The following is a 22104-nucleotide window of genomic DNA, read 5'->3' as shown; positions in this document are numbered from 1 at the left end:
TCCCTCCAAAATAGCTGTTGAGCGAATGAATGTGGTACCAGAAAATCATGGCTAATAATGCCATTTGTGGAGCACCTACTGTGTGCCTGGCACTGAGCTGAGTTCTTCACGCGGGTCATCTTAATGTCCACGACACCCCTCTGAGCGAGGTGGTGCAATGATCCCCCTTCTACAGTCGAGGAAAATGAGGTCGAGGGAGCTTAAGTGACTCGCCCAAGGTCACTTTCTTCCGCGTTAGGATGCGGGCGAGACGCGGGATTCACATCCAGGTCCTTCTGACTCCAAAGGGTGCGGAGGGGCGCCCCCCGGGGTCCGCGGGCGCCCGAGCCCGGGGAGCGGCCCGGGAGCAGGGGGGAGCCTCCCCGGCCCGGCTCGCAGCCGGTGGTGCAGCGCCCGCCCCCGGCCGCGGGCGCAGACTGGCGGCCGCCTCCGGGCCACGTGGTGCGCGCGGCGGGCGCGTCCGAGGAGCCGGCGGCGCTCGGGCTCAGAGCGCTCGGGGCGGCCGGGCGGAGGGCGGAGGGCGGAGGGCGCGGGGCCGGCGGGGCGGCCGGGGCGCTGCAGCCCGCGGCGTCGGGGCCGCCGCCTCGGGCCTCGCGCGCGCCTCGCACGGGGTCTGCGCCCAGGGCGCACGGCGGGAGGGACGCGGCGCCCGGCCGCCATGGAGCCCGCCCCCTCCGCCCGCGCCGAGCTGCAGCCCCCGCTCCTCGCCAACGCCTCGGACGCGCTCCCCGGCGCCTTCCCCAGCGCCGGCGCCAATGCGTCGGGGCCGCCGGGCGCCCGGAGCGCCTCGTCCCTCGCCCTGGCCGTGGCCATCACCGCGCTCTACTCGGCCGTGTGCGCCGTGGGGCTGCTGGGCAACGTGCTCGTCATGTTCGGCATCGTCCGGTGAGTCGGCGGCGGCCGGGCCCTCGGGGTGAGCCCGCCCGGAGCGGACCCTCCCACTGCGGGAAGGACGCTGGACAGTGAGTGCGTGTGAGTGTGTGTGTGGGACCGAATAACATTTGATCGTGTGCTCGCGTCCCCTGGCTTCTGCGCGAGGCGGTGTGGGGTACTTTGGCGACAGTTAGGGCGTGTGCCACAGTTTGCCAGTGGGGGATTCTGTCTGTGACAGTACAGATGTATGGAAGGTTTGGACCTCCCCAACCCTCCTGGGAGAGGGCGCGGGGACACAGCTGTCTGTGCAGGTGTGGGGGCAGGGCAGTGCTTGGGTGTCTGCACGCTGCTGTGGGGGCGCTTGCCAAGTCCCATTTGACGGCCACCCCTTGGGGTTCCTGTGTTGTGCTTGTCCCGCACCATCAGTGGGCGATTCTCTCTGGATGAGACTGTGACTATGTGAGCGTGTTGTTTCTTGTCAGATCCCTGAAATCCAGGGGGAGCAGAGCACACTGGGGGCGTGGGGGGCGGTGGCTTTGGAGCCTTGGGCTTGGGCGCCTGCGTGTGTGTCCATTGATGGAGAGCCCGTGGTTCCTGGGTCCACTGGGCAACGGCTGTGGGGCGCAGGTCAGTTCTCTGCTTCCCTCCTCAGTGGCCATCTGGTCTCCAGCCCTGGATGTGATTCAGCGAAGCCTCAGCGCCTCACAAGTGCCCCGTGTCACTCTCTCCTCTTCTCTCACAGGCTTTTCTTTCGGCTCCAGGCAGCACTGGTTGGTTGGTTGGGGCGGGAGTGGAGTTTGTGCCTCCAGCTCAGGAAGCGAAATTCTCTTCTCGGTATCTATGTAGACTGCTGGGACTTTCTCAGAGATTCCAAAACATCATCGGCTTGCCTGGAAGCAGCCTCCTGACCCAGTTCTGCTGGCTCAGACGTGGGCAAAAGGGATCGAAAGGAAACTCCTATCCTTCTAACAACAAAGATGCCCTTGTATTTACTGATAGTTGGAAATGGTTGGAAATGGTAGTCCGTGCTGGTTGACCAAGGGCACAGCCCTAAACCTCTCTGGGCTGTAGTGCCACCCAGCAGGAGAGATGTGGACTCAGAGGCTGGAGATAGGAACTGTGGTCTCAGCCCAGTCACCAATGCCCATCTCAGTGGGCACCCAAGTCGTCCTGTCCCACCTTCTGCCCCATGTGTCTCAGTTTCCTTGTCTGAAGGAGAGAGACCCCATCTCCTCAGTTGGCCGTCTGAATTCCAGAGTCTAGGCTCTCTGCAGGACAGAGTGTTGGGCGTTGGAGCATTGGATGGGTGTGTGGGTGTTGAGGGAGCTTTGGCATCTTTGCTCCCCCAGGAAGAGTGGAGGGCACAAGAATTTCCTGTGCTCTCAGTGACTCATTACCAGCTACAGTGGGAGAATTTCTCCAAGCACAGGCAGGATTGATCTTTGCTGTACGTTTTGCCAGTGATTCTCCCCACTTCGTCATTGGAGGTGGTACAGGCTTTAGAGTGGGGCCAACCTGAGTTATGAATCCCAGCTCTGCCATGAACTGGCTCTGTGACTTGGGTATGTCACGTGGCCTCATTAAGCCTCACTTTCTTCATGTATAAAATGGGGTAATAATAGAACCTTCTTCAATAAGGTTTTTGTAAAGTATCAGTGAACAAACATATAGAATGTAGCTGGCCTAGTGCCTGGACCCAGGAAATGGAAGCTGTCTGTGTCATGAAGAGGAGAAAATTTCCAGATCCCTTAGCATCTAGTGCCTTTTTAAGAAGGGAGGGTGAAAGAGGCACTTGTCCTGAGGTGAGCCTGAGGGTAGATTAGATTCTGAGTTCCAGGTTCCATGCACATACCCTCTTGGGGGAGCTCTAGGTGCCAAAGTAATCCCATTCCCAGGGTCTTCTCCAGAGACTCTGGCTGTTGAGCTGATGAGCACAGCCCCCCACTCCCAGTGAGCCAGGAGAAGGCCCCTCACTTCTGAGGGTCTGCTCAGGGAATGCTCTAGGCTTAGTTTGCTAAGGCTTCTCCCCACCAACCTTCTCCAGATCCCATTGTCAGATGCATCTTGCAAGCAGCATAGCTGTCCCCCATAGGTCCCCATGTTGCTAAGACATTTCTTGGGCCAATCATCTATGTGATAACTGTCTCTCCGGGTCTGAGTGATTTAATTCTCACCTACAAGCCTGTGGGATAGGCATTAGAATCCTCAATATGATCCCTTCCATCTTGCAGATGTGCAGTCTGTGGTTTAGAGAGAGGTGGGGTGATTTGTTCTCTGAAGGTCCCACAGCCAGCTGCAGACCTGGAGCTAAAACCCTGGTCTTGTGACTCCAAGTCTCGAACTTTTCCCAGAGCTGCCGGGGGTAGGGGATAGTCAAAGAATTGCATGGAAGGAAAAAGGGGCAAAATTCTGTCCCTCTTTGTGTCCCAGATCATCAGAGAACAATGGAGACAAAAGGATTGTGAACCTACACATTATCTGGCCCGGGTATTTTAGGCTGCTGTCCAGGGGGGCGGGAGGGGTAATGATGGGGCTGGTGCTTAATTCTTCCCCACTGACAGGGAGGCTGAGGAGAGGGCCACTGCCTGGTGCTCTACTTCTGCTGCCAGAGCCCCAAGAGCAGTGGACAGAGGGGAGCCCAGGATGGAGAGAAGCCCCCGATCTGTCTGGTTTCCTGGTACCTCATGCAGGCCTTGGCACAACCAATAAATGAGTCAGTTGATTGGCTGAATGAATGAATGGTTGAAGGAACAAATTCTGCTTGTCAGTCCTGAGCTCGGGCACTTGGAGGTGGGTGCAGGTTTCCAAAGGAAGATCCTGAGAAATCCTTGGGGTGGGAAGGGGGTTAGGAAGCAAGGGCAGAGGTGGGGCTCTGAAGCCAGCCGTGTCTAAGTTCAAACCCTGAGTTCAAAGCCACTTCCTTGCTGTGTATTTGGGTTAGCAGCTTTACCTCCCTGAAGCTCATTTCTTCCCCTGTAAGGAGGGAATAGCAGCGATGTGTCAGGGGCTGCTGTGAGTGTTGTAGCTGAGCCATCTACCCGCTTTGAGAAAAGGGATTGTCTCTATGTGAAGGAATGAAAAGAATTAACTCATTCAGGAAAATTCTATGGATACACTGTGCTAGATGCTGAGATACAATGGTGAGGAAAAAAACCACACTCTCTGCCCTCATGGTGGGAGGAATGACGATCATCAGCTAGTCATCTAACAAACGAATTTGTAGCAGTGCTGAGGGCGATGGGAGAGCAGGTGGGGTCTTTGGGAGCCCATGGTGGGTGTGTGGGGGTCTCACCTGGTCAGGAAGTTCAGAGAAGACCTCTGAGGAGCTGAAGGATGTAAGAAGGTAACGAGGTAAGAAGCTGAGGGAAGAACCTCTGACCAGAAGCCTGACTGGGATGAGGGGCTAAGAACAAAGAACCTCAGAATCCTGAAGCAGCCTCCATTCCCGCCTCCCCCACACTCTGGCCCTCTCCCTACTCCAGGGACCCGCTTGAGAAGCCCACTCTTCCTTCTGGATGCACGAGAGGGGCCTCTGGGAATGGTGCTCTTAGCAAACAAAAAATTGTGCTCTGTGGTTCCTGACGCTTCTGTGAAGTACGAGCAGGATTTGGGGGGGACATTGGGTCCCCAGGAAGAGCATCATCTAGTCCCTCAGTGTGAGTTCAGCCACCGTGGTAACCCTGTGGGTGCTCAGAGCAGATGCCCGACAACCCCTCTTGCTGGCGGTCAGGTCAGTGCCCTGAGCGGGGCTGGCATCTCAGAGTTCCCACTGGTGGCCCACTGGGTAGGACAGGGTGTGAAGGGCTTAGCACACCCCCATCTCTGACAGGTGACCCCCTATATCTTCCCTCTGCATGGCCCAGGACTTCCTAGTTTGCCTGCGCCAGAATCCAGGCAGGAGAGTGGAGTCGATGCTTTTCCACGTGGCCACCTGTCTGTTCCCTAGCCTGCCCTGTCTCCCTGCCTGCCCTCTCCCACTCGTGCCCTGCTGTGTCTCTTACCACCCCTCTCTCCACCCCCCTCCACCCCTGCATATAACCAGCCTCAGCCTGCCTCGTCATGACTGTTTGCAGCGGTGTTTCTCTGCCCCTTGGTCTCTCCCTTGCTCCCTAAATCTTCTGACTTCTCCGCCTATCTGGTGAAGGCTCTGCCGTTTACTAACCTCTTTAATGAGTTGGATTGTGACCCTGCACCCGAGTTTCTTCATTTATAGAGTGTGGATCATAGTACCTGACTCATGAACACCTTTGCCCTAAAGATGACAAAACAACATTGGTCAAGCAGCATGTTTTCCCTCCCATCCCGAGCGCCTGCAGAGCAGAGCTGGGAAGGGAGCTTGGCCCCGGGCCGCATGGATGGGGACAGGGTCATGACAGATGAATGAGGAGTTCTGGCTGCTGGTCTTTCTACTGCCAAGGTGCCAGAGGCTGCTGAGACTTTGCAGGATTGGGAGCTCTGAGTCCCCACCTTGGTTTTTGGAGGCCCAGAATGAGCCCCTTGCCTTCTTGTCTCCCTCCCGTCTCTAACCTGGGTTGGGGTCTGTGGACCCAGGGTGAGATCCAGTGAGGTGACACAGTGCAGTGAGTGGTAGAGGTCATGGCTGGGGATCAGGAAGTGCCAGGTCTTAATCTCAGCTGGACCGTGTCCTGGTGGTGTGGCTTTGGGCAAACAGCTCCCTGAACCTCATTTCTACATCTGCAAAATTGGTGTGATCAGGGGAGCTTTGGGGGGAGGATCCAATGAGCTCTTGGATATAAAGGCTGCAGCACAGCACCCGGCACACAGTAGGCCCTCAGCGTGTGCCGAGTGCTGTGATTAACTAGCACACCCCGGCTGCTGCTCCAGGTGGGCTGAGCGCGGCTGGGGGACCTGTTTACACTTTCCATCTTTGGCCCTTCCCTGCTTCCTGAATAATCTGCACATCTACTTATTCAACAAGCATTTGCTGATGCCGACCCCTGCCAGGCCTGCCCAGCCTCAACCCCCATGGCCCAGACTCTCAGCTGAAGCTCCAGCATGGCCTCTGGCTTCCAGAGCTGTGGGAGGCCAGCACAAGCACCTGACCCAGCCAGAGGAGGTACCGCCTGTGCTGAGTCGTGAAGGGGCAGGAGCAGTTGGCTACTTGGAGAGGGGCGGAACATTCCCAGCAGAGGGAACAGCATGAACAAAGAGAGGTTCCCAGGATCACTGAGAGCTGCAGAGGGCGGGGAATTTTACCGTGGTGGAGCTGAGTAAGTGCCAGGGGCTGGGTGGCTTTGAAGGTGGAAAGGCTGCAGGGACAAAAGCCCGATCTGCCTCGCAAGTAGGTGTCCTCCTCAGCCTGGCAGTGTTGTCAGGAGCATCCGCTGTGCACTGAGCTTTGGCTGGACCGCGCTGGTGGGGAGGAGGAATGGTGGAGAGATGGAGGAGAGACCTGGAGACAGGCCGGCATGGTTGTGTCAGGGGCCAAAGGCTACACTGAGGCAGGAGTTGCGGGTCTAGGCAGTGGAAGCTGAGGCTGGACTGGCCCTTGGGTCCCACGGTAAGGTGACCATACTGGGAAATGAGGGAGCTCGGAGCCACAGGCCTTGGGGGAAGAGGACTTTAGAGCAATCTGGGTGGAATGGTGTTCAAGAGGATGAATTGGGTATGGGTGGGCATGGGGTGGGAAGGAGGAGGAGGGCCGCAGTGCAGGGAAGACAGGCTGGCTCAAGGGCGATGGAAGAGAGCTGTGCCACTTTGGATGGGTCACCAAAACCCTGGCGTCAGTTGTCCCCTTTTTAAAATAGAGTGCTGGGGCACCTGGGAGGCTCAGTGGTTAAGCGTCCGACTCTTGATTTTGGCTCAGATCATGATCTCAGGGTCGTGAGATTGAGCCCCGCGTTGGGCTCCACACTGGGCATGAAGCCTGCTTAGGATTCTCTGTCTCCCTCTCCCTCTACAAAAATGCTTAGGATTCTCTGTCTCCCTCTTCCTCCCTCTCTAAAAACAAACAAACCAAAAATGTCCTTTTAAAAAAAATAAGAGTGCGTCAGACCTTCAAGAAGGCAGGAGGCTGAGCCATTTGACCCCCGGTGAGGCTCAGCAGGAAGAGCAAGCAGTAGCCCTGGTTGGTGTCTCCGTGGCACCTCCTGGCCTTGGCCCCTGGCCTGCCACTTCCCAGTTCTCGGGGCCGTTCCCTGGGGAGTGTGTGTGACTCACAGACCCACTGGGGTGAGCCCCGAGTCACCAAGGGCACCAAGAAGCCTCTCCAGAGCCTCCGCCGCATGCCAGAGGCTTTTCCGGCTGCATGACAGCCCTGCAATGGGGGCTGTAGATTCTTATTTATAGATGAGGATGGGAAGGCTCAGAGGAGCGGCCGCCTCTCACAGTCCAAAAGGTGCAAACTCAGGTCTTTCTGACTCCAGACCCACTCCATGTCCGCTCTGGCACTGTTGTCCACAGGATAGCTGGGGTGAGAGCTAGTGACACATAGTTAGAGGAAGGGAGGAGCGGGCTCTGCTGTCTGCAGACCTCCAAGGCCTCTGCGTGGGCTGACATGCGATCGGGACCCAGCTGTGCTGTTACTAAGAGAGCGAGCCTCGGCCTCAGTTTTCTCATCTGTGAAATGGGAGTAGCATTAGAGCTTCACAGGGTGGTTTTGAGAAGTTCATGGGGCCTGATGTGAAGGACTTCAGCACCCAAGCAGGCATTTGGCAAGTTTACAGTAAACATTTTCTATCTTGTCTCTTTCTTTCTTTCTTTCTTTCTTTCTTTCTTTCTTTCTTTCTTTCTTTCTTTCTTTTTTTTTTCTTCTTTTCTTTTTTCTTTCTTTTTTCTTTCTTTCTTTCTTTCTTTCTTTCTTTCTTTCTTTCTTTCTTTCTTTCTTTCTTTCTTTTTTAAGATTTTATTCGTTTATTAATGAGAGAAACAGAGAGAGAGGCAATGATATAGGCAGAGGGAGAAGCAGGTTCCATGCAGGGAGCCCAATGTGGGACTCAATCCTGGGGACTCTAGGATCACGCCCTGAGCCAAAGGCAGATGCTAACCGCTGAGCCACCCAGGCATCCCTATCGTGTCTGTTTCAAAGGCTTGCTTTTCATTCTTTCAACTGGCATTTATTTTTTTAAGATATTTTATTTATTTAAGAGAGAGAGCACCAGCTGGGGGCGAGGTGGGGGAAGAGCAGAGGGAGAGGGAGAAGCAGACTCCCTGTTGATCAGGGAGCCTGACAGGACATGGGCTTGATCCCAGGAACCTGAGATCATGACCTGAGCCGAAGGCAGACGCTTAATCAACTGAGCCACCCAGGTGCCCCATTGATCAGTATTTATTGAGCCCCAGAGGAACTGGAATTATTGGGTAGATTGTATAGGGAAGTTTTATTAGCTCAATATTAGAAATTTTCTTTTGCTGTAAAGGTAACACAGTTATTTCAGAAAATATGGAGAAGTTTAAGTAGAGACATATATATTACCCATAATCTCACTACAAAGAAAAAAGCTTCATCATTTTGGTGTATTTCCTTTCCATCTCTCTCTCTCTCTCTCTCTCCCTCTCTCTGCCTGTGTGTGTGTGTGTGTGTGTGTACTTTAATGATAGCAGGATCACAGTATTGGAACAGTGATCATGTTATATATAATACCTTGTAAGTAGTCTTTTCACTTGATATTATATCATGAGTGTGTTGTCATGTTATCAAACATTCTTTGAAAACATGATTGTTTGATGGCTGCATTGTAGGAATGCGTTCTGTTTGTTGGGGGGGCTTATGTTATTTCTAGTATTATGGCAATCTAAACAGTGCATCTGTGAACATTCTTGAACTCTTATATTTGTCACACCTGTTTTTACTTCTACAAGGAATTTTCCAACAGTTGAAGCTCTCCAGGGGCGCCTGGGTAGGACATTTGGTTGGGCATCTATCTGACTCTTGGGTTCAGTTCAGGTTGTGATCTCAGGGTTGTAAGATCATGCCCCACGTCGGGCTCCATGCTCAGCATGGAGTCTGCTTAAGTTTTCCTCTCTCTCTCCCTCTACTCCTCCCACTGTACTCTCACACATGCACGTTCTCCCTCTAACATAAACACATAAATCTTTTTTTTTAAACACATAAATCTTAAAAAAAAAAAAAAAAACTCTCCAAGAAGGTATGAGCTGCTGTGTAATGTAGGGAGCTTCCCATCTCTGAAGGTATGCAAGAGGACACTGGAAAACCACTGGGTGGAGGCACGGCATTGGAGATTTGGGTGCAGAAAAAGAGAAACATAACTGTAGGCTCCTCTCCCCAACACTGAGATTCAGAGATGCTGTGATCTCAGATCCCCCTTCTACCCTTCCTGGCAGATGATGCCTGTCTGGAGGCTGCGCAAAGGGCAAGGCATGATTTCATTAACCTCAGAGTCCTGGGACCTCTAAATCCAATTGGCTACCCAGAACATCATAACATGCACAGGAAGAGGGATAATCGTGGGCTTGAGCAGAAAGCCTGGCTTAAATTAGCAATTTACCATCATTGGCTGCAGCGGTCCTATTACCAGCTGGGGGATATGGGGTGGGATGGGGTGTCTGGATTGGATTCTATTGATTTATAGCTCCCTGTGCAGCTGCAGAAATCAACAGCTTTGTCTCTGGCCAGGGTGGGTGTGTACGGAAAAGAATCTCGTCTTCTGTAGCTTTCTGAGTCTTGATGAATCGAAAGAACTCAAACTTCAAAGTCCTGTGAGGTCAAAGAGCCCCTTTCAACGCACACAGCATAGGGAGAGGCGGAAATGGCCTCCGTCTTCCCCCCTGCCGAGGTGACCTTTTCACCGAGGTGGAGAGCTTTGAATCATGGACCATGATTCTCTTTACTGAACACTTATTTTGTGCCAGGCAGTCAGCCTAGAGAGATATGGATACTACCCCTTTAATTCTCACAGACCCACATGAGGTGAGTTTTTGCTTCCATTTATAAGTGAAGAAGCTTGAGGCACAGAGTTCTGTTACAGAGCAAAGTCCTGGAGTCAGACTGAAATCAGGTCACTCTGGTCTCAGGGCCCACACTCTTAACCACTGGCCTGTCTTCTGCCACTCATATGCAGGTTCAGTCCCTCTAATTTAAAAATGGAACTGAAGCTTGGAGAGGTTGTGTCTCTTGAGTTAGTGGCCACGGCAGCACTGGAACTTGCCTTTCCTAACCCCTTGTTGCCTCTTGCATCTCTTTCTACTCTTGTGATTACCTGGGCTAATGGAGAGCCAAAGGGTAGCTAAAAATAGTCCTACCCAGGAGCATGCAGAGTGGGTACCTGTACAGGGCAGCCTGGCCTGGGAGCCACTGACATCCCAAAGGCCCAAAGAAGTCCAAGCGTCCTGGGGCAGAGCCAGCAGCTGGCAAGGCAGCCACATCCTTCAGATGCAGAGAGATCAGGGTTCAAACACAGATCTGCTTCTTGCTGGCCTTCATCCTTGGGCTCACCTCACCAAGCCTGTTTTCTCATTTGTAAGATGGGGATGATAGAAAATCACCTGCATTGCAGGGTTGTGGCAAACATACATTCAGCAGCTCCTCCTAATACCAGGCATGGTTCTGGGGGCTATGCACGTAAAAGTTATCAAGACACAGTCCCTGGGTGCCTGGGTGGCTCTGTCAGTTAAGCGTCTGCCTTTGGCTCATGTCATGATCCTGGGGTTCTGGGATTGATCTCTTATTGGGCTCCCTGCTCAGTCGGGAGTCTGCTTCCCTCTCTACCCTTCCTCCCTGCTTGCGACCTCTCTGTCTTTCAAACAAATAAAATCTTAAAAAAAAAGAAAAAAAGGCATAGTCCCTGCCCTCATGAAGCTAACATTCCAGTGGGGGAAAAGATAGACAATAAATAAGTAGATGTAAGGCCAAGGCTATAGGCCAAGAGGTCAACTAAAAGAGGCCTGGTGAGAGAGAATGGTGGGGTTGCAGTTGTACATGGTGAGGTCGGGGAGAGGGAACAGTGAAGGTGAATGGAGATGATGTATGGTCCCAGCTCAGGGCTTGGCCTGGAACAGGAAGTTGTTGGTGATAATGATGCCTTCTGGCTGGTTTCCCGGCACTGGGGAACCAGGGACAGGATTAAGCCAAGGGAGGAAAACTGCTTCTCCTGGCCAGCCCAGATGCCTCTGCAGGACGGATAGAGATAATCTGTTTCCCTTGGTTACGAAAACTCATCCTCCTGAAGTGCTGGGAAATGCCCCCCTTCTAGTGATTTTCCGTTCCTCCCTGGGAGAGCTGGGGCAGGGAAGTGGAGCCCAGCCTGTGGCCAGAGGGCTGCCCACCAGGAGGGGCAGGTAGCCCCTGAGACACTCCCTTCACCTGCGCAAGCCTTGTCATCCCAGCAAAGCGTGACATATTGACTCCACAGGACTTGATGCTGAAAATAGTGCTGCTGACCTTTCTTGAGTGCTGACAAGGTGGCCAGCTCTGTGCTGAGCACCTCTCGAGTATTATCTCACTCAATTCCCCCTGACTCTCTGAGGCTGGGACCATATTTCTCTCCATTTGACAGATGAGGACAACTGAGGCTCAGAGAAGCGAAATCACTTGCTCAGGACCACAGTTGGTAAGTAGCAGTCAGCCAGTGAACTGAGGCCCCCCTGACTCCCAGAGCCTGTGTGTGCAAAGAGACTGTGACAGCCTTTGATTCCAACGTGAAAAATGACCTTTTTTTTTTTTTAATAGCACCCGGGACTAGGAGATGCCGTGGAACAGGGTGGATTGAGTTATAAAGTTATTAAAATAATAAATTGTTAATAAATAAAACAAAAGTGAAACTCTTGTGTATCTGGCAGACAGATGTATAAGTAAGGCACAGCATGCCCAAAGGCCTAGAGGTGAGAAACCTGGGTTTTTTGGAACATCTGACTTTGCATCCTGGTTCTGTTCACACTGTACTCCTAGACAAGTGCCTCTGCCCTGTGGGTTGGGTTCCTTCTGTGAACAAAATGGGAATACATAGCTCTCCACTTCCCACGGTGGGTGTGAGTCGAAGGAGAGGATGGATATGATGTGCCCTGCACAAGGCCTGCCTTGCCCCTTGTCCTCAAAGAGTGTCCCTTGGGGGCTGAAGATAGGTTGTCTCATTCCTGTATCACCCACACTGTGGTCGCTAAGAATGACAAATTTGCACGCAGTATTTTTACATGGAATTGTGCGACATTTACGTGGTGATGGTAAGGAATCAGAATAATCAAGAACTCATCAAATCTGACTTGGCAAAAATGAGCCCGTGTTTTGGTAATATCACGAAGCTTCAAACAGGGGACCTTGCTTGTAAAAATCTCAGGCTCTACAGCACTTCCATGGGGGCTGGTGTTATTGTCCCTTTTCTGGTGAGGAGAGTGTGTGGCTCCCTGGGATCCACCTCGGCCTAGAGCATGGGCTCTCAGGTCTGTATCAGATAGGGTCCTAGCAGAAAAACAAAAACAAAAACAGAAGGAGTTGGCTTATGTAGTTGTGGGGTCTGGCCAGGCTTGCTGTGGCCAGAAACTCTCGGGCAACAGCTGATGCCACAGTCAACAGAAGAGTTTCTTCTTCCCCTGGGAAGCCTCAGTTTTGCCCTTAAGGTTGACCCTCATTACCAAGGGTAACTTCAAGTCAACTGATTGCAAATAGCAACCACATCTACAAAATCCCTTCATGGCAACACCGAGATTGGTGTTTGATTATATAACTGGGTACTGGAGCCCGGCCAGGTTGATGCAGAAAACTAATAATCACAGGATCGGCCAGACTTGGACTTGGGTTCTGGTACTAGAGCTTATAGGCTGTGTGACCTTGGGCAAGTATCTCTGCCTCTCTGAGCCTCAGTCCCCTCATCTGCCAAAGGCAATGATCGTTCTTACCACAGTCATTTGTTGGGAGGATGAAGTGCAATGATGTAAATCAAGTGCCTTTGCCCGCGCCTCTCATAGAACTAGGGGAGCCGTACACAGGTAGATGGTCATGAATCAGTCTTTTCTAATTGTAATGCAATTGCTCATTTGAGTCTTTGCCTTCCCTTTTACACTGGTTGCTCCTGCAGGGTGGGATCTGTGTCCCCTTCATCTTCTCTACTATTTCCTAGCTCCATCCCTGACCCTAAGGAGACATCACTAAGTATTTCCTAAATATCTAGCTGACACTTTGTCAATGAGATTCTCTCTATGGAGTTCTTGGGATCTATAATCAAAATCCCCTAACCACAAGACAAGAGGGAAGATGTGCGGGAACCTCAGGCCTCTCTTCTCTCTAGAGTAACCCTTTGCTTCTCTGCTTAGTAAATCTCTCCTCTGGGGAGCCTTCTCTGATGCCCCCAGGCCAACAGACACCCCCACCGCCCCCCCCCACGTTCCTACCCTGTCCTATGTGTCCCTCCCCCACCATTCCATACATACTTTTCCAAGCACTTGATTGCTCATCTCCCTCTCTCTTCAGGGGAGCAGGTGTGGGGTGAGAGGAGTGGCCTTTGTTCACAGCTAGAGCCACAGCCGGAGGGTCTGACACTCAGGCAGCAGGTCAGTAGGTGTGTGTCGGAGGGACTTGTCCTATTTCCAGAGACCCATGGCTGGCTGACTATGCTACACTGGAGGAACTGTTTTCGGGGGGCCTCTGCTGTGTCTGGCTGCTCCGTTGCCTGGTCCAGCCACCCTTAAGCCAGAAGCAGAGCCAGCTTCTCATGGAGAAGCTTGTCTCCATCCCCCTGGCTTCCACGGGCATGTTGTGATTCTTGAACTGAACTGCATAGGCCTCTGCCCTGTTCATTGCTGAGCATGGCCTGGCCACCCCAGCCCCCACTCATGTCCAACTCAGGTCCCTTTAGTTCTGTGTTCCAGGCTTTAATCTTCTCCTGTGACATGCCTTGTTATAATTAACCACTTTCCTTCCTTGGGCTTTGCCAAAACTGAGACAGCTAATTAATTTCTGGCGACTTGCCACTCCTGTTAAATGGTGGGCAGGGACAGAGCCTGCAGCCCGGGCTTGTTTTGCCAGTGGGAAGAGCAACCACCCTTTGTCTACAAATAGAGGGAGCCCCGATTAGACCCCGTTGGCTGGCATGCAGATGCTTTGTTTAAGCTGTTTATTCCCCCACCATGGGCAGGACCTTTGTGATCACTGCTGTAGCTGTGCCTCGGCATCCTCCTTTTGTAAAACAAAGTGATTGAACTTGATATATAGGGAGAAGATGATGGGGTAGAGGTTAGGCTAGTGAGTTCTGGCGTCTGAAGGACCAAGGCCCAACCCCGCCACTCCTGTGGGACTTTCAGTGAGTCCCTCTGAGCCTCAACATTCCTTCACCCCTCTGAGCCTCAACATTCCTCACCCATATAATGGAGTTAATACTCCCCTCCTGTGCAGATTCCTTGGGATACAAATACACCCGTGGCACTCATTTAGCAGTACAACTGGCACAGAGTAAGTGTTCAGCAAATATGCTCACCCGCCACCTCTCCTTTCAGTGCTAGCATTTTATATTCCTGATGCAAAAAAAAAAAAAAAAAAAAAAAAGTCCTTTTGTTGGGAGAACTGGGGAGTGGAGCACTTTGAACTGACAGGGATTCTTCTGTGTTTGAGGCCATGGCTGGCAAGATGCTTAACTCCTCTGTATCCACGTCTTAGGGCTGCCGTAACAAATGACCATAAGCTGGGTGGCTTATAACAACAAGAATGTATTCTTCCCCGTTGGGGTGGCCATAAATGTGACATCAAGCATGGCGTGCTCCCTGCGAAGGCTCTTGGGAAGACTCCTTCCTCATCTGGCCTCTGGTGCTGTCTGGCAGTGCCTGGCATCCCTCGGGTGTGCGATTGCATCCTTTCTGATTGTCGTCCGTTTTCCCATGGGTTCCCTTCATGTGTGTCTCTGTGTTTCTTCTTATAGGGACACCGTCATAGGAGAGTTAGGGCCCACCCTCATCTAGTGTGATCTTAATTATATCATCTTAATTATATCTGTAAAGACCCTATTTCCAGATAAGGTCGCATTGGAGATTCTAGGTTGACATGAATTTGGGGGGCACCTATTTAACCCAGAACACTCCCCAAGTCTTACTTCCCTCCTCTGTATAAGGATGATAATAATAGGGGTACCTGGGTGGCTCAGTCGGTTAGGTGTTTGCCTTCAGCTCAGGTTGTGATCCCAGGCTGCTGGGATCCAGCTCCACATTGGGCTCCTTGCTGGGTAGGGAGCCTGCTTCTCCCTCTCCCTCTGCCCTCTCTCCCCCGCTTATGCACTTGCTCTCTCTTTCACTCTCTCTCAAATAAATAAATAAAATCTTTTTTTTTAAAACAAGATGATAATAATAGTAGCAACTTCATAGGGTGGCTGGAGTAATTAAATGAGCTAATCTATGTAAATGCCACAGTAGAATTCAATAGAAGACGTCAGGCCCGTGTAAGCACTGAGTCAGTGGAGCTGCTATGATGGAGACCATGAAGATGATGAAGGTGATGGGGACAGATCCATCCGTAACATTGGCTACTCCCTGGACACAGGGACCTAGAATGTAGCCATCTCCTAAGAGTCCAGGCCCTCATCAGGAGTTCTGAAGCCTTAGATAGGAGCCCCCCTCCCTTTCCCTTTGGCCTCAGCCCCCTTGAGCCCTCCTCTCAGAAGAGCTCCTAGGAGGACAGATTGGAAGAGAAAAAAGAACATGGCCTCTCAGGAGTCAGGGAACTGATACCCTGTGTAACCTCCTGAAACTGTCCTTCCTTCTCTGGGCCTCAGCTTTCCAATCTGTAAAGTGGGAGAGGAGGTTGGAACTCAGTGTTACAGGTCAGAGCCTCTTCCAGCACACAGTTCCAGCACAGGGCTCTGGGTCTCACCCCAATGATGGCAGGTTACCAAAGGCCATCACGGGGTCAGGCCAGGACTCCCAGGACTGCTCAGCAGGTGTCATGCTGGGGCCTTTTTCCTCATTTAGACAAGAGAAGCCCCTACAATATAAGCAGCATGCTAGGGACATTGTAGGCATGAACTCATGTGGTACTTGCTCCACCTTCATGTGATAAGATCATCATACCCAGTTCACAGAGGAGCAGACTGAGGCTCGGGGAAGTTAGAGCTTGCCTACGTTTGTACAGATAGAGACAGAGCTGGGGCTTAAATCTAGGTGTATCTGGTGCTCAAGGTTGTGTTTCCATCTGTCTTTCCATCTTGTACCAGTTTCCTAGGGCTGCCCTAACAGATTTACATGAGCTTAAAATAACAGAAATGTATTCTGTTACAGTTCTGGAGGCCAGGAGTGCACAGAGCGTCTGGAGGGCCTCACTCCCTCTGAAGGTGCCTGGGAAGAGTCCTTCCCTGACTACTCCTACTTCTGGTGGCTCCGCGCCTGTCATCTGTCGTGCCGTGGGGCTGCACCACTCAAGTCTGTGTCTCTGTCTTCACCTGGCATCTCCTCTTCTGCCTGGGTGGCTTTTCAGAGTTGGAACCCCACCCAGACAGTCCAGGATGGTCTCATCTCAAGATCCTTAACTTAAATATGCCTGCTAAGACTCTTTTTCCAAGTAGTCAGTACGTTCACAGGTACCAGGGCTTAGGACGTGGACTCTGCCTTTCTCAGGGCCACTTTTTTTTTTAAGATTTTATTTATTTATTCATGAGAGACACAGAGAGAGATAGAGAGAGGCAGAGACACAGGCAGAGGGAGAAGCAGGCTCCATGCAGGGAGCCTGACATGGGACTCTATCCTGAGTCTCCAGGATCACACCCTGGGCTGAAGGTGGCGCTAAACTGCTGAGCCACCTGGGCTGCCCCATGGGGCCACCCTTTAACCTGCTAAGGTTATCAAAGGCTTGGTGGTGACTGTATCTGCTGAATCCCTGGCCCGCAGTGCCAGGGGCAGAGCGGGGGCAGGGCATTTCTGGAGCAGTTTACAAGGAGAAGTTGATGAACACCGCTGGGAGCTGAGGAGGCCAGCCTGCGGGCATATGTGACGGGGGTGCGGGGGTTTTGGGGGGGTGCAGTTATGATTTGCACCAGCAGTGAGGGGGGAAGTCAGAAACACAGAACCACATCTGGATCCAGGCAGATATGGTCAGCCATGGGGCACAAACCTGGACACCTGTCCACAGAGGCCAGCCCTGCTGGCTGGGGCACAGGTCCTCATGAATGGATTTGAGATTCTTGATCCCACAGAAGATAGATTTGGCGTCACTTACTTGCCCAGAGAGGTAGGAGAAGGCCAGGCCTGAGCACTGTCTGTATGCCTGCCATGTGGTTTACCTGCATCATCTTTGTCCCTCCATTGGCCCAAGAGGGTGGTATCCTCTTTCCTTGGACAATCACACTCAGGAGTGTGCCAGAACAAACCAAGATGAGGGCGCCAAGGAATGGCCATGGGGTGCTGCGAAGACAGCTAACCAAGCAGTCCTACCAGCCAGCATGCACTGAGCACTTTCTTCCTTGTCTTCACTCTGGTCTCACCACAGCCAGATGAGGCGTGGACTGTTAGCACCTTTTCCAACACGTGGAAGGGAGAAGGGTTAGTTTTAGACTCTATGATTTCATGAGCAGAACCAGGAAAAACTGTGCTAGGTAGAAAAAGGCAGCCCTCAACTCGAAAGCAGAGAGAACTTGCTTACTCTGTGAGCAGTCCCCACAATGGGATGGATTGTGCCTGCAGGTGGTGAGTTCTCTGTCTCCAGACATACTCAAGCAGAAACTGTCTGGAGTGCCTTAGGGGGAATGCCCTCACTGTGAAGTCGCTTTCTAGCTCTGAGATTCCAGGAATTTTTCCCAAGGACACCAACAGATGGCTGCGTGCGCAAAGGTGTTTATCAGTAGTGTTATTTATGATAACGGAAAAATGGAAACAACCTACATGTCCTGCAGTAGGGGGTTTGTTAAGTAATTTCATGCAGGAACTTCAGTGTGCATGAGTGAGACTAGATCTGGCCCGCAGTCTGTTGTCGTGTGGTCCTTGAGCTAAAAATAGTTTTTTATACTTTGAAAGGGTTGTAAAAGAGAAAACAAGAATATGCAACAGAGATCCTCGGTGGCCTGAGAGCCTAAGATGTTTACCTCTGACACTTTGCAGAAAGAGTCCGTTGACTTCTGGATTAGGATCACAGGTAGGGACCAAAAATTGTCTTAATTTGTATCTATGGATAGAGAGAGATGGTCACAGCATATTTTTTGAGAGAGAGAGAGAAAAAACCGGTTATATAACAGTATTGGAGCAAGGTCACATTTGTATAAAACAGGGTCCGAGTGTTCGCGTGTTATCTGCAGCAGTGGTCTGTAATATTAATAGTGGTTTTACATTTTCTTTACTAAATGATTTTATGTTGTTTGAACATTTCATAGGGAATAGCTATTATTTTTGAGATCTCAAAAAGCATTTGGAACAAAGTTAATTCTCAGTATGCCAGCAATCCATGCTATTTGGAACCAAATGAGTTTTGATCTTGGCTGAAGCCATTTTGTTCGATTTGTCCCCGAGGTGGCACAAGGTCAGTGACCGAGGGCTGGTGCTCTTACCTTGTTGCTGTTATTGGATTTGTTTTCAGGTCTCTTGCCCCTGCTTAGATCCCACATAGGCTGTGGTGTCTTAAGTGGAAAAAATACCCCTCAGTTTAGTTAGAAACAAATTAGCTACTTTGGAGAAATGATCTGACATTTCCTTTCGCCACGGCAGAACTGAGTCACTTCGGAGGCAGGGCAAACAGGGTCAGGCTCAGGTGTCCTTCAAGGGACCTGTGTTGTTCTGGGTTGAGGATAGAAGGGAGGAAGGGAGTGGGGAGAAGAATTGTTCCAGCCAGAGCTCTTCAGTCAAGGATCAGGCACTTGGGGATGCCTGGGTGGCTTAGCGGTAGAGCGTCTGCCTTTGGCTCAGGTCATGATCCTGGGGTCCTGAGATCGAGTCCCTCATTGGGCTCCCTGTGGGGAGCCTGCTTCTCCCTCTGCCTGTGTCTCTACTTCTCTCTGTGTCTCTCATGAATAAATAAATAAAATCTTTAAGAAAAAAAAAAAAAGAATCAGACACCTGGACACCTCTGTCCTACTGGGCATCCTCCAGTAAACCCTGTGTCCTCTCTGTGCTGATCCTGGGATACAGGATGGAGGGGACACGGTTCCTGCCCAAAGGAATGTCAGTCTAGTGTGGAAGACACACACCAGCACTTACTCCTTGGCCAAATGTGTTTTGACCACAGTGTTATCTGTGCTGTGGGTTCTTGGTGCCTAGTGGGGAGCGAGACAAATGCCATGCCTTTGGGGAGCTTATATTTTAACTCTCAAAGAGAGTGTGTGAAGGGTGCACGGAGTATTTTGGGTCCACAGGGGGAGAAGCCGAAAATGAAGTCAGGCGGAAGGTCTTGGGGTTCCGGGGGGAAAAGTACTCAGTTTCAATCTCCACTCAGCCTCTTTCTGACTTGGCAACCTTGGGCAAGTGCCTCTACTGCTCTCTGTTGATTAGGAACAATGAATACTCTCTATACCCTGTGCAGGTGCTGGGAGGAGTAAAGGAAGGACAATGTTTTCCCTCTGCTGGGCACATCTTCAGTGCCCAACAAATTTTATTTTACTTTATTTATTTATTTTTAAGATTTATTTTATTTATTTGAGAGAGACAGAGAGAGAGTGTACGTGCACACACGAGCAGGAGGAAGGGCAGAGGGAGAGGCAGGCTCCACGCTGAGCAGGGAGCCCAACACCGGGACTCCATCCCAGGACCCTGAGGTCATGAACTGAGCCAAAGGCAGACTCTTAACCGACTGAGTCACCCAGGCACCCCCAAATACTTATTATTTATTTAAATAAACAAAACGTAGGTGCAAGAAGTACATGAAACCATGCCTGAGAAAGACCTGGCCATGGTTATTGTCCGTAAGTACTGGTTGCCACCCCCTTGTGACCAGAGGTGTACGTTTTGTTCTGAATCCACCTCTTTCCCTCATGCCATATCATTGTGTCTGTGGCAGTTTTGTGATGTTTGTAGGTCAGCCTCTCCCCAGCCCCACCTGGGCCCGATTGTCTCCAAACCCCCAGACCATATCCAGGCAGAGGAATGTGTGAAAAACAAGGCTGTGGAGTCGGCACACGTCCAGACGTTTACTGCACTTGGTCTTGGCCTCCAGACTGGGCCCCTTCCCGTGGCCACTGTCTGAGGAGCCAGTGCAGGTGGCAGGGAGGCTGGGAGCCAGGAAGCAGCGAGGCACAGCGTGGGCTCTGCAGACCAGATCTAAGTTTGTGTCCCGTCACTGGCATTTCCTAGCTGCACATCTTTGGGTGAGGCATCTATCTTAGCTCCTCCGTGGGATGAGGACGGTATTAGCGCTCAGGGTTGCAGTGGGGAGGAAATGAAATCGTGCATTCACTGTTTTTGGCAAAGTGCCTGGCCCATGGAAGAAAAGACAGAGAATATTGCTTAAAGAAAACAAACAACCCACCGAAAGCTGTCAGACTGGTCTCAGGCAGGCCTTGCACGGAAGGAGGGAATATTTTAGCCTCCCGAGCACCTGCCACTCATCAACCACTCTAACCAAGTGTCCTGGGGAGAAACTTCTTACAAGGGGCTCACCTGTCAGCTGAAAAGCACAGCTCTCAGGGAGCCCAGGAACTTGCATGGACTTACCGTGCTTCGGGCCCAGAGCATACCCTGTCTCCATCAGATCGAGGTGGGGATGAACTTCTCTGCCAGTGGGGCTTGTCCGACAGACGATGGGATGGGTTTAAAGCTGTGAAATGAACATGGCTCGCCACTCGGTGCTTCATATAAAGGAGGCCTTGCTGAGGACTGAGATGTGTGGCTGCGAGCACGTTCCCTGGCAGTCCGCATAATTCAAGATGACCCCTAATGGAAGATTTTAACTTAGGAAAAAAGCAGAGGATTTGCCAAGGCATCTATTGCCAAGGTCAATAGAGATGCACCAGTCTTACTATTCTCACCCCAAGGGTTGGACCCAATGGTACGGTTGGACCTTATGAAAAAAAAAAAAAAAGCAGGACAATAGGGGCACCTGGGTGGCTTTGGCACAAGTCATGACTCTAGGATCCTGGGATCAAGTCCCACATTGGGCTCCCATGGGGAGCCTGCCTCTCCCTCTGCCTATGTCTCTGCCTCTTTCTCTGTGTCTCTCATGAATAAATAAAATCTTTTTTAAAAAAGAATTTCTTTCCTCTTTTTATTTTAAATTTCTTTCCTCTTTAAGGCTGAATAATGTTCTGTTGTATATATAGACTGCATCATGTTTATTCATTCATTTGTCAGTAGACACTTGGGTTGCTACTACCTTTTGGCCATTATGAAAAGTGCTAGTTTGGGACGCCTGGGTGGCTCAGCGGTTGAGGGTGTGGTCCCGGGGTTCTGGGATTGAGTCCCGCATCGGGATTCCTGCATGGAGCCTGCTTCTCCCTCTGCCTATGTCTCTGCCTTCTCTCTGTGTCTCTCATGAATAAATAAGTAAAATCTTTTTTAAAAAAATGCTAGTTTGAATGTATACAGATACTTCTTTGAGACCCTGCTCTTCATGCTTTTGGGTATGTATCTGGAAGTGGAATTGCTGGATGATATGGCATTCTGTTTTCATTTTTTTGAGGAATTTCCATGCTGTTTTCCACAGTGACTATACCATTTCATATTCCCATCAACAGTGCGCCAATTTCTCCATATCCTTGTCAACACTTGTTACTTTCTTTTTTTAAAGATGGGTAGATTGATTGATTGATTTATGATAGAGAACATGCTTGTGCTAGCATGAGAGCATGGAGGGAGGGGCAGAGAGAGAGAGAGGGAGAATCCCAAGCAGACTCCCCACTGAGCATGGAGCCCAATGCAGGACTTGATCCTAGGGTCCTAAGATCATGACCTCAGCTGAAATTCAGAGTCAGACATTTAATTGACTGAGCCACCCAGGTGCCCCTCTGTTTTTTGGATAGTAGTCATCCTAATAGAGATGTCGGTGGTGTCTCATTGTGGTTTTGATTTTCCTGATGATAATGATGTTGGGCATCTTTTCATGTGCCTACTGGCCATTTTTATATCTTCAGAGAGAGTGATCTATTAAAGTCCTTTGCCCTTTTTTTAATCCAGTTGTTTGCTTTTTTTTTTAGTGTTGCATTGTAGAAGTTCTTTGTATATGCTGCATATTAACCTCTTATTGGGTATGTGATTTGCAGATATTTTCTCCCATTCTGTGTGTGTCCTTTCACTCTGTCAATAGTGTCCTTTGATGCACTACATTTTTAAAACTTTTTTAAAGATTTATTTATTTATTTGAAGGAGGGCAAGAGGAGCAGAGGGAGAGAATTCTGAAGCAGGCTCCACTGAGTGTAGAGCCTGACA

The 22104-nt window shown here is 51.0% G+C and overlaps 1 protein-coding gene across 3 annotated transcripts in view; it reads left to right on the top strand.

Moving 5' to 3' along the window:
• Nucleotides 1-502: 502 nt before the first annotated feature.
• The window catches only part of OPRD1 (opioid receptor delta 1), a 38551-nt gene continuing 16949 nt past the window's right edge, over nt 503-22104 (top strand). Inside the window, exon 1 of one of the 3 annotated variants that reach the window (XM_072750517.1) lies at nt 503-962. Coding sequence is in view for 2 of the 3 variants with exons in the window: in XM_072750515.1 (XP_072606616.1) it covers nt 659-885 (227 nt within the window). In the remaining variant the exon portion in view is untranslated. Of the gene's footprint in view, nt 963-6017; nt 6105-22104 lie in introns of those variants that run through there. The other 2 variants (XM_072750515.1, XM_072750516.1) reach the window with 2 other exon arrangements.

This window comes from Vulpes vulpes, chromosome 2, assembly GCF_048418805.1.
Source record: "Vulpes vulpes isolate BD-2025 chromosome 2, VulVul3, whole genome shotgun sequence".
NCBI lineage: Eukaryota > Metazoa > Chordata > Mammalia > Carnivora > Canidae > Vulpes > Vulpes vulpes.
The sequence above is the reverse complement of the archived record's forward strand: the minus strand, read 5'-3'. Positions and strand labels throughout refer to the sequence as shown.